The 13,544-nt window shown below is 40.9% G+C and overlaps 1 protein-coding gene across 1 annotated transcript; it reads right to left on the bottom strand.

Moving 5' to 3' along the window:
* Window positions 1-338: 338 nt before the first annotated feature.
* LOC120066182 (phospholipase A2 group XV-like) lies at window positions 339-7,891 on the bottom strand. Its single transcript, XM_039017366.1, has 6 exons — window positions 7,598-7,891; window positions 6,483-6,639; window positions 5,499-5,617; window positions 5,276-5,374; window positions 1,506-1,730; window positions 339-1,355 (listed from the first exon to the last, which is right to left on the bottom strand). Exons 1-6 carry the CDS (start codon window positions 7,746-7,748, stop codon window positions 844-846), a joined length of 1,263 nt encoding a protein of 420 aa, XP_038873294.1. The 5' UTR covers window positions 7,749-7,891; the 3' UTR covers window positions 339-843.
* Window positions 7,892-13,544: the final 5,653 nt, after the last annotated feature.

Genomic DNA, 13,544 nt, shown 5'->3' with positions numbered 1-13,544 from the left:
CGACTTGATGTGAACTAGTAGGATAGACCCATTAACCTTTTATATAAGAGATGGAATAATCCAAAAATTACAATCCAGACGATAAGACGCAATGACTAGAATTGATGAGTACAGAAACCCTGATTTAAGTGTTGCATGTTCATATGGTAGATCCTGTTTGATCCATGAAAGTAGACGTGTTAAGACCAAGGGGAAGAGGTAGTTTGTTTTTGCCAGACTCTAGGCGCTCTGCAGGCATGCTCCACAGCAGATGTGAGAAGAGACTAGGGAAGAGGAACCTATGATGAGGCTAATAGTGTCACCCCTTACTTTAATAAGAGCTCACACAGAAGGCCGGCTTAATGCAATGTTTAACATTATATTTTACTTAATCGTCACAACACAGATCATGATAGTTCCAGCAATATATTGTTCAAGTCCAACCATAGCGCAATGGCATAGTTACAATCAAGCTGATCAGACCACGTCTCCCTGTCCTGTAAGCATCGACAAGACCCTGATTTTATTCATTCATCACAGCTCAATATTGGACATACTGCTAATTCACCTAGTAAACTGTTTTTGGTTCAGCACAACAGGAAACAACCTGGTAATCTGAGTTAATTGGGAAAGACCTTTACAAATATGATCAATTAACATAGTAAAAATTTGGAAAAACAGCAATCGTCTGGGGATAATTTAAAATAAAATAAAACATTCAGTGCCGTCATCAATTCCTCCTCAGGCTCAGACCGTCATGTGTCCAAATGCCTATCAGTTCTCTTTGTACTATCCCCGTTCTTCATCTTTGTGAATTTGCCACTTAAGACAGCAAGCCGAGGGGCAGTAGTTAGTTAAGGTCACTCAAGGGCCCAAGAGCACAGTCTTGATGTAGGTTACTGTGGTAAAGTTGAGCAACATGGCCACATGCTCATTCCCCTCCAGTTCAAGCATATGGACAGGCTGAGTCTGGTGGCCTATCCAACGCTTGCACTGGGTGGCACTCAGCAGGTTGACCGTCCCATCCCCATCTCCGAGAATCAGAGTGGGGTCTGTATCAGTAGAGTTGGTGTAGAGAAAACCCTCCGCTGTGGGCACTCCGCTGCCATAAAGACAGTGTATGGCCACCCCAGGGGGCTCCAGTGCATTGACCAGTGGTTCAGTGTCTTGACGCATCTCCCAGCCATCTTCAAAGTCGATATCCTTGAAGAAGCGTTGGTAGTCCTTCACTGTGTAGTTGGTGGTGGTTGTTTGGACTAGCACCTTGTCAGCAGGCCAGGAATGTGCGTATGGTAACAGCCATGTGGTTGAGACTGCAGTGCGCTGCTGTGAGCGGATCTTTAGTGAACTGATGACTGGGATATGGTTATTATCACCTGCAAGGAAAAAGACAAACCAATGCAATAGTGTAGATATAAAATACATGGTTGCTAAACATTACAAATAGTATGCAGCCCACGGTAACTTTACTATTGTGGTTCTGACACCTATGTAATTCATGCAGAAAAGCATATGCAAATGCTTACCAGAAGCCACAACTCTCAGGGTTTTAGCCACACCAGCCCAAGGTGCACCCAGGGACACAAAGGTCTTGATGTAGCGATCCTTCCAGGCCTGGGGCTGATGGTTCAGGAAATACAGGGTGTACATGTTCCCCATGCTGTGGGCCATCAGGACAACCGGACCCCTAGCCTTCACGGCCATCTCCTCAATCATATGTTGCAGTCTCAAAAAGTAGGCTTTGTTCTCATCTGTTAAAAACAGGGGGAAACATGCATGAGACTGATCATTCCAAACTACTGAGAATAAATAGTTATACTAATATATACAGAACAAAAATATAAAACACAACATGTAAAGTGTTGGTTCCATGTTTCATGACCTGAAATAAAAGATCACAGAAATGTTCCATATGTACAAAGAGCTTATTTCTCTCAAATTTGTTTACATCCCTGTTAGTGAGCATTTATCCTTTGCCAAGATAATCCATCCACCTGACAGGTGTGGCATAACAAGAAACTGATTAAACAGCATGATCATTACACAGGTGCACCTTCTGCTGGGAACAATAAAAGGCCACTAAAATCTCAAGTTGAGGGAGTGTGCAATTGGCATGATGACTGCAGGAATGTCCACCAGAGCTGTTGCCAGAGAATTTAATGTTAATTTCTCGACCATAAGTCCCCGCCAACGTTGTTTTAGAGAATTTTGCAATATGTCCAACCGGCCAAACAACCGCAGACCACGTAACCAAGCCAGCCCAGGACCTCCACATCTGGCTTCTTTACCTGTGGGATCGTCTGAGACTAGCCACATGGACAGCTGATGAAACTGAAGAGTATTTCTGTCTGTAATAAAGCCCTTTTGTAGGAAAAATTCTGATTGGCTGGGCCTGGCTCCCCAGTGAGTAGGCCTTGCTCCAAAATGGCTGTGCCCCTGCCCAGTCATGTTAAATCCATAGATTGACTGATTTCCTTATATGAACTGTAACTCAGTAAAGTCATGGGGAAATTGTTGCATTTATATTTTAGTTCAGTATATATTCAATACACCATAATTATGGTCTTAACACCCATTTTCCCCCTTAAATGTCACTCAATGACTGGACCGAAGTTAGGTAATAAATCTTACAATAGAAGGCTAAAAACAACCTGACAACGAACACTATCAACCTATAGTCGAAAATCTAATTAGCGTAATAATAAAAAAAATCTGTCTGTTTTAAGCTACAGATGTCAGCCTAACGCATCTGCGATGGAAGAGCTACAGCGGTGTTTGTCAGACCAGGTGACATCCCGAAAAACATCTGTAGTGTCCGAACAGTTTGGGATACAAACTAATATGACCCCTCTTATGGCAAGATGACTCACAAACACGATGTTCTCCGTTTTGCTCTACAACCCCTACAAGTGCTGTAATGTACCGGACCAAACCATTTTTATGGAAGTGAATAAGCCATTTCCACATTCCCAAAAATATATACAGTACCAGTCAAAAGTTTGGACACCTACTCATTCAACGGTTTCTTTATTTGTATTATTTTCTACATGGTAGAATAGTGAAAACTATGAAATAACATATGGAATCATATAGTAATCCCCCCCCAAAAAAGTGTTAAACAAATCAAAATATAATTTATATTCTTCAAAGTAGCCACCCTTTGGCCTTCGACAGCTTTGCACACTATTGGTATTCTCTCAACCAGTTAATTGGAATGCATTTCAATGAACAGGTATGCTTTGTTAAGTTAATTTGTGGAATTTCTTAACTTAATGTGTTTGAGCCAATCAGGTGAGTTGTGACAAGGTAGGGTTTTCTAATGATCAATTAACCTTTAAAATGATATACTTGGATTAGCTAACACAATGTGTCATTGGAACAGAGTGATGGTTGCTGAACGCCAATGTAGATATTCCATAAGAAATAAGAAGCATTTTCCAGTTACAATAGTCATTTACAACAATGTCTACACTGTATTTCTGATCAATTTTATGTTTTATTGGACAAAAAATGCTTTTCTTTAAAAAAAACTATTGACATTTCTAAGTGACCCCAAACTTTTGAACGGTAGAGTGTGTAAAATATATATTTTTTATTCCTACAGGGGTCCTAAAATTCAAAATCAAATAGCTAAATGATCCTTAGTATGACCATCTTAAAACAATTCCATATGTTAGCTTAGTAGAAACCCAGCCCCGGGCCCTTAGATTCTAGTGTAGGGCATGGGTATTTAACTCTTAGGGATAGGCGTCCCGTCAATGGGACAGTTGTAAATCATGCAGCGCCTTGTCACAGTAGCAGATTTTAGAGAAACAACAAATGTCGGTGCAATATTTAGATTCTAACTAATGTCTGAGTCTAAAGGAAATTAAGTTCATGTATATATAATTTGATATACAGAAGAATATACTTAACTGTCTTATGATTTATATTATCTTGTTTGATATTGTACATTTAATCTTATATCGGCTGAAAGCTTACATTTTTGTTAATATAACTGCACTGTCCAATTTACAGTGACTAATACTGCGAAAAAATACCATGCTGTTGTTTGAGAGCTCCTAACAACAAAACACTTTTCACTGCGATAGGTTTCATAAATTCACCTCTAAAGGTGAAATGTGTACTTACATTCTGAAATCTTGCTCTGATGTATCATCCAAACGGTCCCAGAGATAACATGAAGTGTCGTTTTGTTAGATAAAATCCTTTTTCATATCCTTAAAAATCCCATATAGCATGCACGATCGATTTTGTATTTCCACTCGTTCAATTTGCAAAGAAAGGAATCTGTGAAAATCTAACCCTAAACGTTGTTTCAACCAGTCAAATCACGTGCGTATGTATTCCTCAGAGATCCTAGAATGTAACCAGACTTCACTATATCATTAGGGGTGTAGTATATGCTATAGGACACCAAATTTGGTCAGAGAGCGACGCCTTCATGGCACGCCGATGACGCGGGTGGTCTTCATTTGATCGACTAACTTTGTCAAATTAGCACCAATCGGGGTCAAACAAAGCTAGCTAGATAGCCAATGAGCTGGGCTTTACAGGAGTATATGGAAGCCCTGTGTCTGTCGCAAAATGTAGCTGCTAACCTTGTGCGACAGCAAGCCTTTAACTTTTGGACAAAAATTAAGAATATGGAGAGTTATGAATTTATGAAAACTGGGTGTTTTGCAAATGTTGAACTTATAATATGGCTACTAATACTGGAAAAGCTAAATCAAAGTCCAAGTATTTGATGATATTCTTGCAGAAAAATGTAATGTGAATGTAAATGTCTCCTTCACAATTTGCCCAAATGTACCTGGGTGACTTCACACTAAATATCATGTAGTCTCCTAGATTCAATTCACATTTCCACAAACTTCAAAGTGTTTCCTTTCAAATGGTACCAAGAATATGCACATCCTTGCTTTAGGGCCTGAGCTACAGGCAGTTAATTTGGGTATGTCATTTTAGGCAAAAATTGAAAAGGGGGCTATCCCTATACCCTACAAGATCCAGAGCCTGCTGGTTCTCTGTTCTACCTGATAATTAATTGCACCCACCTGTTGTCCCAGGTCTAAATGAGTCCCTGACCAATGAAGAAAAAAAGCAGTGGGACTGGCTTCGAGGTCCAGAGTTGAGTTTGAGAGTTCTAGGGGGTGTCAATAACATTGCTAGCTCCTTGCAAGGACATACAATCCATCCAAAGACCAAGCTCTGTTCATCAGACCACAAATTATTCTTTGACAGACATGCATCTACATTAAAATGTGTGTGTAAGAGAATGAAAAGACTGATTTACTTGGAGCTTTACGCCAATCATACGGAGCTCCTCGAACATCGTCATCTCTGGTGTATCCCCAATCCACCAGTGCCTGCACTATGGTGAAGAAATACATACCTGCAACAAAAACAATAGTAGCTTAGTTAAACCCACACACAAGCAAAAACCGACATACTCGCACACTATTGGGGAGACTGTTGAATAGATACTTTAGGCACACTAGGGTGATTGGTCCACTCACCAATATCGCCCTTGCTAGGGTCAATGTATTCCAGAGGGAAGGTCTTTCCAAAGCCAGGCACTCTGACATCTACCCCCGGAGGTGCTTCTGTCTGCCTTGTTGTACGGTTATAAATCAGTCTAATGCAGACAGACATCCCAGAATATTAGAAAAGTTCAAGATAGACTCGGCGATATGATGTGGATGCAGAAAAACATCATAGTGGGTCAATTTCCAAAACTACTAAGAGCGTTGACAGGCAAGGCTCAACTTCTCTGCTGTTTTGGTCCCGTGGCTAGCGTGCTGTAATAGCATGAAGCAAACCCTTGCACAGGCACAGATACTGTGAGAGCAAAGTGTTGCATCTCGCTCATCTCAATATCTGCAGTGCTGCTCATTGCAGTCATTTAGGTGAGTCTACCTTTAATTACAATGACATTACAGTTTACAATATAAGTATTGTGAAGACGATATGGGATAGAATTGGAAACTTTCACTTCTTCCCTTAATTCATTAGTTGTTCCTGGAATAAAGCCACAGCACAATGACATGTAGTTACTTGGTTAGCGACCCATCTGAATGATTTTTCAGTATAATTTCTGCATTTCAAGAGGAACTAGTCCTAATTGGGGAGAAAAGAAAGACCCAACTGGTTGTAAACTATGGCTTCACTATTAAATGAACTATACGCTCTGAGACCAACTAATTGTTGAAAACATATTGATTACAAAGGGGATTCAAAGGTCAGTTTATTCAATGGTCAGAAGATAACCTATTCAACCTAGGCTACAGAAAAACATCTTTCTCTAGAAAAACAGATCCCTCTCTCTCATGCCTACCCAGCCAGCTACGTAAAAGTATTACAATTACTTTATTATTAATATCAAGTTGCCAGTAGAGATGCTGACAGTAGCTTTATACAGAGCTCATATTAAATCAGATACCCCCAACCCCTCCTTGCACCAATCACCCTATTTTCCACCTCACGCAACACTAAGCACTAACCTCATGTTGTCAATCCAGCAGTCAATGGCCACCGGCACCAGCAGTTCCAGGTTGAGCCATAATGTGAAGTAGACGTCAGTCTTTTTGTAACAGATGTAGTGAACCACGCTGGGCTTGTCCAGCTTGGCCTCCAGCTGGTTCCCCAGGTCCCCAGGAACTGTGGGACAAGACAATATGATGAGGATGGCCAATCAAAGACTGGATGGCCAATCAAAAACATTATCAATTAAGAGTGTGATAAAGGTGATCAGTTACCATTTATTAGCCCAGTGTACTAGAAAAACCACTGAGTGTAACCCCCCCCCCATCTTTTCCTACCAGCCCCCCTCATTAAACCCTATTTCTGGAACTATTTGATTAAAATAATCAAAGCTTGATGATTTGCATCAGCTGTGCAGTGCTAGGGCAAACACCGAAACGTGCACAGAGTTTGAGAAACACTGACCTAGGGCAAACTTTACTGACTGCTATCATATGCATGTAGACTTACAAATACTGCTAGGGTACCGTTAAATGTTGTAACTTGCCATACTCTAGATAAGGCAGTGAGACAACCTTTGTTGAAACATACAAATTTATAGGCTGCTATAATTAACCGTATAACTGAATATAATTAAAAAGATGATAGGACTGATCATTTTCTGTTTCCAATGACAGAAAACAGAATTACTACAATGTGGTTATATTTCTGTTACAAAGTAACAGCAGCTAGATAGACCGGTCGCTGTAGATACATTGTAGCGCATGGGAAACAAAATGTCCAAGTCAAATGAAGTTCCATTTGAAACAATTGGAGACAGATGCTACATTGTAAAGTTGGAGACAACAATGTAGCCTTATTAAGCATGCATCGACCAACAACAGTTTAGTTGATTTGTATATTAGCTAGTTTTACCCCCTTTATGTAAAGAAAGAATACACGATTCAACTCGGGAACATCTAAAAAATAAAAGATTGAGAAACATGATGTATGAGTTTCTTTTTTTTGGACGCACGAGTTTATCCTAACTAGCCTTGTTAGCTGTCTGACAATCTGTTTCACAATAATGAACAGTTGAAAATAGAAGAGCTAGCTAGCTAACGTTATACATCAAGGATAAACAGTGACCACTTACTTAGGACTACTGGAGGTTTTTCTGATCGACATGTATTGCCCGGGAGACATTTCTCAAATGTTCTGCCTTTGATGTATGGTACCAAAATCAACAACAAACACAGCTGGAAGGGCGCTGGGCTAGTCAACCCACGGGGTACCATTTCTCCCATTCACTCACAACACTAGTTCCCCACCCTGGAAAAGTTGTCTTGAGATTTGAGACTCTTTTGTGAAGAACAAAGGTTTTATAACATTGCACAGGTCTTATTTTCCCGATTCTGACCCGAGTGTCATAATCACATGGCAATGGTGTAGGCAGCCTGACACCCCGTCAATGCAACTAGTTAGGGATCTTCAACAAAGTGCATGATCACAATATTCACATTTCAAGAGCTCTTACGCCAAGTGACTTAGCAACCTAATTTCTTCTTCTTCTATGATATAATACTGTTTGCAACAATTGAATGTGGATTATGCCACCTACTGTGCTAGTGGATAATAAGGATCCCAAAAATGAAAATAATGTGGATGCATTTTTTTGAAAATATCATACAAACTATTAAACTATTTTTTTACTAAACAAAATCAACCTGCTTTTCTGAAACAAAAAAATAACAAATTATAATCAGGTCCCTACACAGGCTCAGAAGAATCCTGTGAGGGCAGGACATTTTTCATTCAAAGATTCTTCAATACCATATTTCTCCCATCTCCAAACATTTGACACATGACCATATATTTTACAATTCCCACACTGTAGTGGTTTGGACACAAATACTCTCACAGCATACCTCACATAGCCAAGCTTCACATGTTCACATGTAGAATCTCCCTAAACAACAATAGTAGCTTTTCTCCTTCCTTACATTTACGGGTCAGGAGACGTGTACTGACCACTTTCTGAATAAGGTACTCGTCATCTACATTATATCTAACGAGACTCCAGCTATAACTCCTTTGGCAGGCGCCCTGCTCCGAAGATCAACACAGGTTACTTCTGATGTGGGCAATTTAGCCAGATCCAGTGCACGCTTCTTCTATTCTTCATCAACACAATTAACCAAAACAAGGCTTCTTCTAGTCACCTTGATTGAATCCACCTTTACCACTGCTTTCTTCACAGCCCTTGATAGTAAAAATGGATTTCCCAATATACCTCCTTGTCCAAAAAAATGCAGTCCAATAACAAATGCATTATTGGACCAGTCCGTCATAGGTACCTCTCCTCCACCTCCTGGAAATCCATTTTCTCTGTCCACCAACTTCATTTCAGCTGTCCATTATCCCTCATACAGAGAGGCATGTTGCATACCCTTTAGTTTTCTCATAAAAGTATTCCTACATTTAAAATATATATATATAAAAATCAATTACATTTCAACAGCTCCTTGATCACATTACCTAGACACCTCAAACCAACTTTGGAATGTTCAGTGGGTAGGGACACCCTCTTTGGTTTTCTGATTTTAATTTACATTTTCCTTTACCTTAATTTATTAATTACATGTTTTACTTATAATTGCAATAGCTACTTCATCACATGACCTAGGCACCTTAAACCAAGTTTGTATTGTTCACAGGCTACGGAAACACATTGTACACCCTTTGGTTGTCCTATAAAGTGCTTACAAGATTTTATATAAATATAAACAAATTGAGAATTTCCGTAGCTTTTCAACCATGTGATTTACCAATCTAATTTCAACTGTCCATTATTCCTTATATAGAGAGACATGTTGCACACCCTTTAGTTTTCTCATAAAATGATTCCTACATGTTTTAAATATATGTATATTTACAAAAAAATACTTCAAATTCAATAACTCCTTGATCACATGACCTAGATACCTTAAACCAACTTTGGAATGTTCAGAGGGTAGGGACACACTTTGCACACCCTTTGGTTTTTTGAAGAAAAAAAAGGTTTCCCCCTTACCTTAATTTATAAGTTAAATTCTTGACTTAGAATTTCAATAGCTACTAGATCACATGATCTAGGCACCTTAAACCAACGTTGTATTGTTCACAGGGTAGGGATACACATTACACACCATTTGGTTTTCCCATAAAGCACTTACACAATTTTATGTCAATATTTGAAAATGTAAAAATGTAATAGCTCTTCAACCACGTGACTAAGCAACCTCATTTCAACTGTCCATTATTCCTTATATAGAGAGGCAGGTTGCACACCTTTTACTTTTCTCATAAAATGATTCCTATTCTTTTTTTTATATTTATTTTTTGTCAACCACTTTTTGCCAATCCCCTCTGACATCAAAATGTCCAGAGTCGCTCCCCTCCTCAAGAAACCAACACTCGACCCCTCTGAAGTCAAAAACTACAGGCCGGTATCCCTTCTTTATTTTCTGTCCAAAACATTTGACCGTGCTGTCTCTGACCAACTCTCTCGCTATCTCTCTCAGAACGATCTTCTTGACCCTAACCAGTCAGGCTTCAAGATGGGTCACTCAACCGAGACTGTTGTCCTTTGTGTCACGGAGACTCTCCGCACTGCCTTAGCTGACTTTCTCTCCTCTGTTCTCATCATCGTAGATCTGTCCGCTGCCTTTGACACCGTGAACCATCAGATCCTCCTCTCCACCCTCTTAGGGCTGGGCGCCTCAGGCTCTGGGCTGGGTGCCTCAGGCTCTGGACACTCTTGAATTGCATTCTACCCTGCAGGGCACTCCTACTAGGTGACGTGGAGAGGATCTGTGTCTGCACCAACTACTCTCACTACTGGTGTCCCTCAGGGCTCGGTTCTAGGCCCTATCCTCTTCTCTCAATCAGCTCTGTCATATCCACACATGGTCTCTCCTAACATTGCTATGTGGATGACACTCAACTACTTTTCTCCTTCCCCCCTTCTGAAATCCAGGTGGCGACACACATCTCTGCATGCCTGGCTGATATCTCAGCTTGGATGTCGGCCCAACACCTCAAGCTCAACCTTAACAAGACGGAGCTGCTGTTCCTCCTGGGTAAGGCCTGCCAGCTCTCCATCACAGTTGACAAATCCATGGTGTCCCCCTGCCAGAGTGCAAAGAACCTTGGCGTGACCGTGGACAACACCCTGTCGTTCTATGCAAACATCAAAGCAGTGACTCGCTCCTGCAGGTTCATGCTCTACAACATCCGTAGAGTACGACCCTACCTCATACAGGAAGCAGCGCAGGTCCTAATCCTAGCACTTGTCATCTCCCGTCTGGACTATTGCAACTCGCTGTTGGCTGGGCTCCCTGCTTGTGCCATCAAACACCTGCAACTTATCCAGAAGGCCGCAGCCTGCCTGGTATTCAGCCTTACCAAATTCTCCCATGTCACCCTGCTCCTCCGGAACTCTTTTCTCTGTCCTGGCACCCCAATGGTGGTACCAGCATTCCCCTTAATCTAGGACAGCAGAGTCCCTGCCCATCTTCTGAAAAAACATCTGAAACCCAACCTCTTCAAAAATGATCTTAAATAATCCTCCCTCCCGGCACCCCCTCCTTTCGTGATCTAGCACTCGCAGTTGAACCCCCCCCCCCCCTCCCCTTCGTAACACTTGCACTTTATCAAAACAGTCATCCTTCAATAATTGTTTTGATAAATCAGGATGTTCATTGGCATCAACAAAGATGGGTCTATTCCCGCCAGTTAAATCATGGGACACATTTATTATCACATTAGAAACTTTGAAAAGAAAGACAAATATACCACTAGAAACTGGATTTAAATATTCAATTTCATTTAACAAAACATTTGACCAGCTATGACAAATTACATAATTGAAGCAACACACTGAACTCATCACAACACAACACAAGAACTGAATGACAAATGAGAGTGAATTATTGTTGTACACTCTTAGGAAAACAGTCTACTTCTGCATCTCCCTACATGGGAACCACATTTGGTGCTAGGTAGAAACCTTTGCAGACAGTTCTATCTAGAACGAGAAATGTACAACAATATACAACAATTAAATCACTGAGAGAGAGAGAGAGAGAGAGAGAGAGAGAGAGAGAGAGAGAGAGAGAGAGAGAGAGAGAGAGAGAGAGAGAGAGAGAGAGAGAGAGAGCATGCCTAAGATCACACAGTATACCAGATAGGACAGACTGACCAAATCCCCCGACACATAAGCTATCTATTGCAACATAGACACTGGGGACAGAGACAGGGGGATTGGGCAACACTGTGGCCCCTTCCAAAATTACTCCCGGACAGTGCAAATCAGGCATGATAAGCAACACCCATCTTTGGCAAAGCACAGCCCCCACACCACTCAAGGGAAATCAACAGACCACTAACTTACTACCATGAGACAAGGTTGAGTATAACCGAGGAAGATCTCCCACACCCCACTACCCCTAGGGGGCGCAAAACAGGACAGGAAGATTACGTCAGTGACTCAACCCACCCAAGGTAGTCGAGTATAGTGAACAAAGCCTGGCATGATCTGATGTGCCCTCATAGGAACGGCATGGGAGAGCGCCACCAGGCCAGTGACTCAGCCTCCGTAATAGGGTCAGAGGCAGAGAGTCCCAGGAGAGAGTGGGGAGCCGGCCAGGCAGAGACAGAAAGGGTGGCCCCTCTTGCAAGTGCCATGTCCTTCACCTTTGCACCCCTGAGCCACTCAATCATAGGACCTACTGAAGAGATACATCTTCAGTGAAGACTTAAAGGATGAGACCGAGTCTGCTTCTCTCACATGGATCGGCACACCATTCCATAAAATAGGAGCTCTATAGGAGAAAGCCCTGCCTCCAGCTGTTTCCTTTGAAATTATAGGGACAAAAAGGAGGCCTGCATATTGTGATCATAGCATACATGTAGATACATTATGTACAGTAGGACCAAATCAAAGAGATAAGAAGGAGAAAGTCCATGCAATGCTTTGTAGGTAAACAGTAAAACCTTGAAATCAGCCCTAGCCTTAAAAGGCCAGTGTAGCGAGACTAGCACTGGAGTAATATGCTCAAAAACCTCTAACAAGAAGTGTGAGACTGGGGTCTGAGTGGATAGTAACACACAGTGCCTTCAGAAAGTTCCCCTTGACTTATTCCACATTGTTGCGTTACAGCCTGAATTCAAAATGGATTAAAAAAAAAAATAATCTCACCCATCTACACATAATACCCCATAATGACAAACTGAAAACATGTTTTTAGAAATGTTTGGAAATGTATTGAAAACAGAAATATCTCATTTACAAACAGTACCAGTCAAAATGTTTGTTTTTGTTTATTTGTACTATTTTCTACATTGTAGAATAATAGCGAAGACATCAAAACTATGAAATAACACATATGGAATCATGTGTAACCAAAAAAGTGTAAAACAAATCAAAATATATTTTTGATTCCTCAAAGTAGCCACCCTTTGCCTTGATGACAGCTTTACACACTCTTGGTATTCTCTCAACCAGCTTCATGAGCTAGTCACCTGGAATGCATTTCAATTAACAGGTGTGCCTTATTAAAAGTTCATTTGTTCTTCTTAATGCGTTTGAGCCAATCAGTTGTGTTGTGACAAGGTTCGCGAGCTATTGAAGTTTGAAGGTCCAGATGTCTGGCGAATATCGAATCTCAAACCAACTTTACCATGGTCTGTGATGTTACCCCTCAAATCCCTTTTCTGGCACGTTTCACAGCATGAAAACATAACTGGTCAAAACAACGCTCCGCAGGGATGCAACAGATAATAATCATCAAACCAAAAGAAAATCCCCCAGATCAAGTTTAGAGTAGTGACGTGTGAAGTGTCGAAATTCAATGGGAGTGGCCGACAAACAGCAGTAGTCTGAAATAACTTTAATTCAGAAAACATTTAATCTCAAAACAATCAAGAAGTAAACCCCACTAGTATATAACCATAAGAATATTTGATACACTAATATATATATTTTTTATTCTACCCCCTGGACACCCAATCAAAATCAGTTGACATTGTGCCCTCAGAATAACACAAACAGGAGGATAGAA

The sequence above is a fragment of the Salvelinus namaycush genome, chromosome 21, assembly GCF_016432855.1.
Source record: "Salvelinus namaycush isolate Seneca chromosome 21, SaNama_1.0, whole genome shotgun sequence".
Classification (NCBI taxonomy): domain Eukaryota; kingdom Metazoa; phylum Chordata; class Actinopteri; order Salmoniformes; family Salmonidae; genus Salvelinus; species Salvelinus namaycush.
Note: the sequence above shows the minus strand (reverse complement) of the source record. Positions and strands in the feature narration are given on the sequence as shown.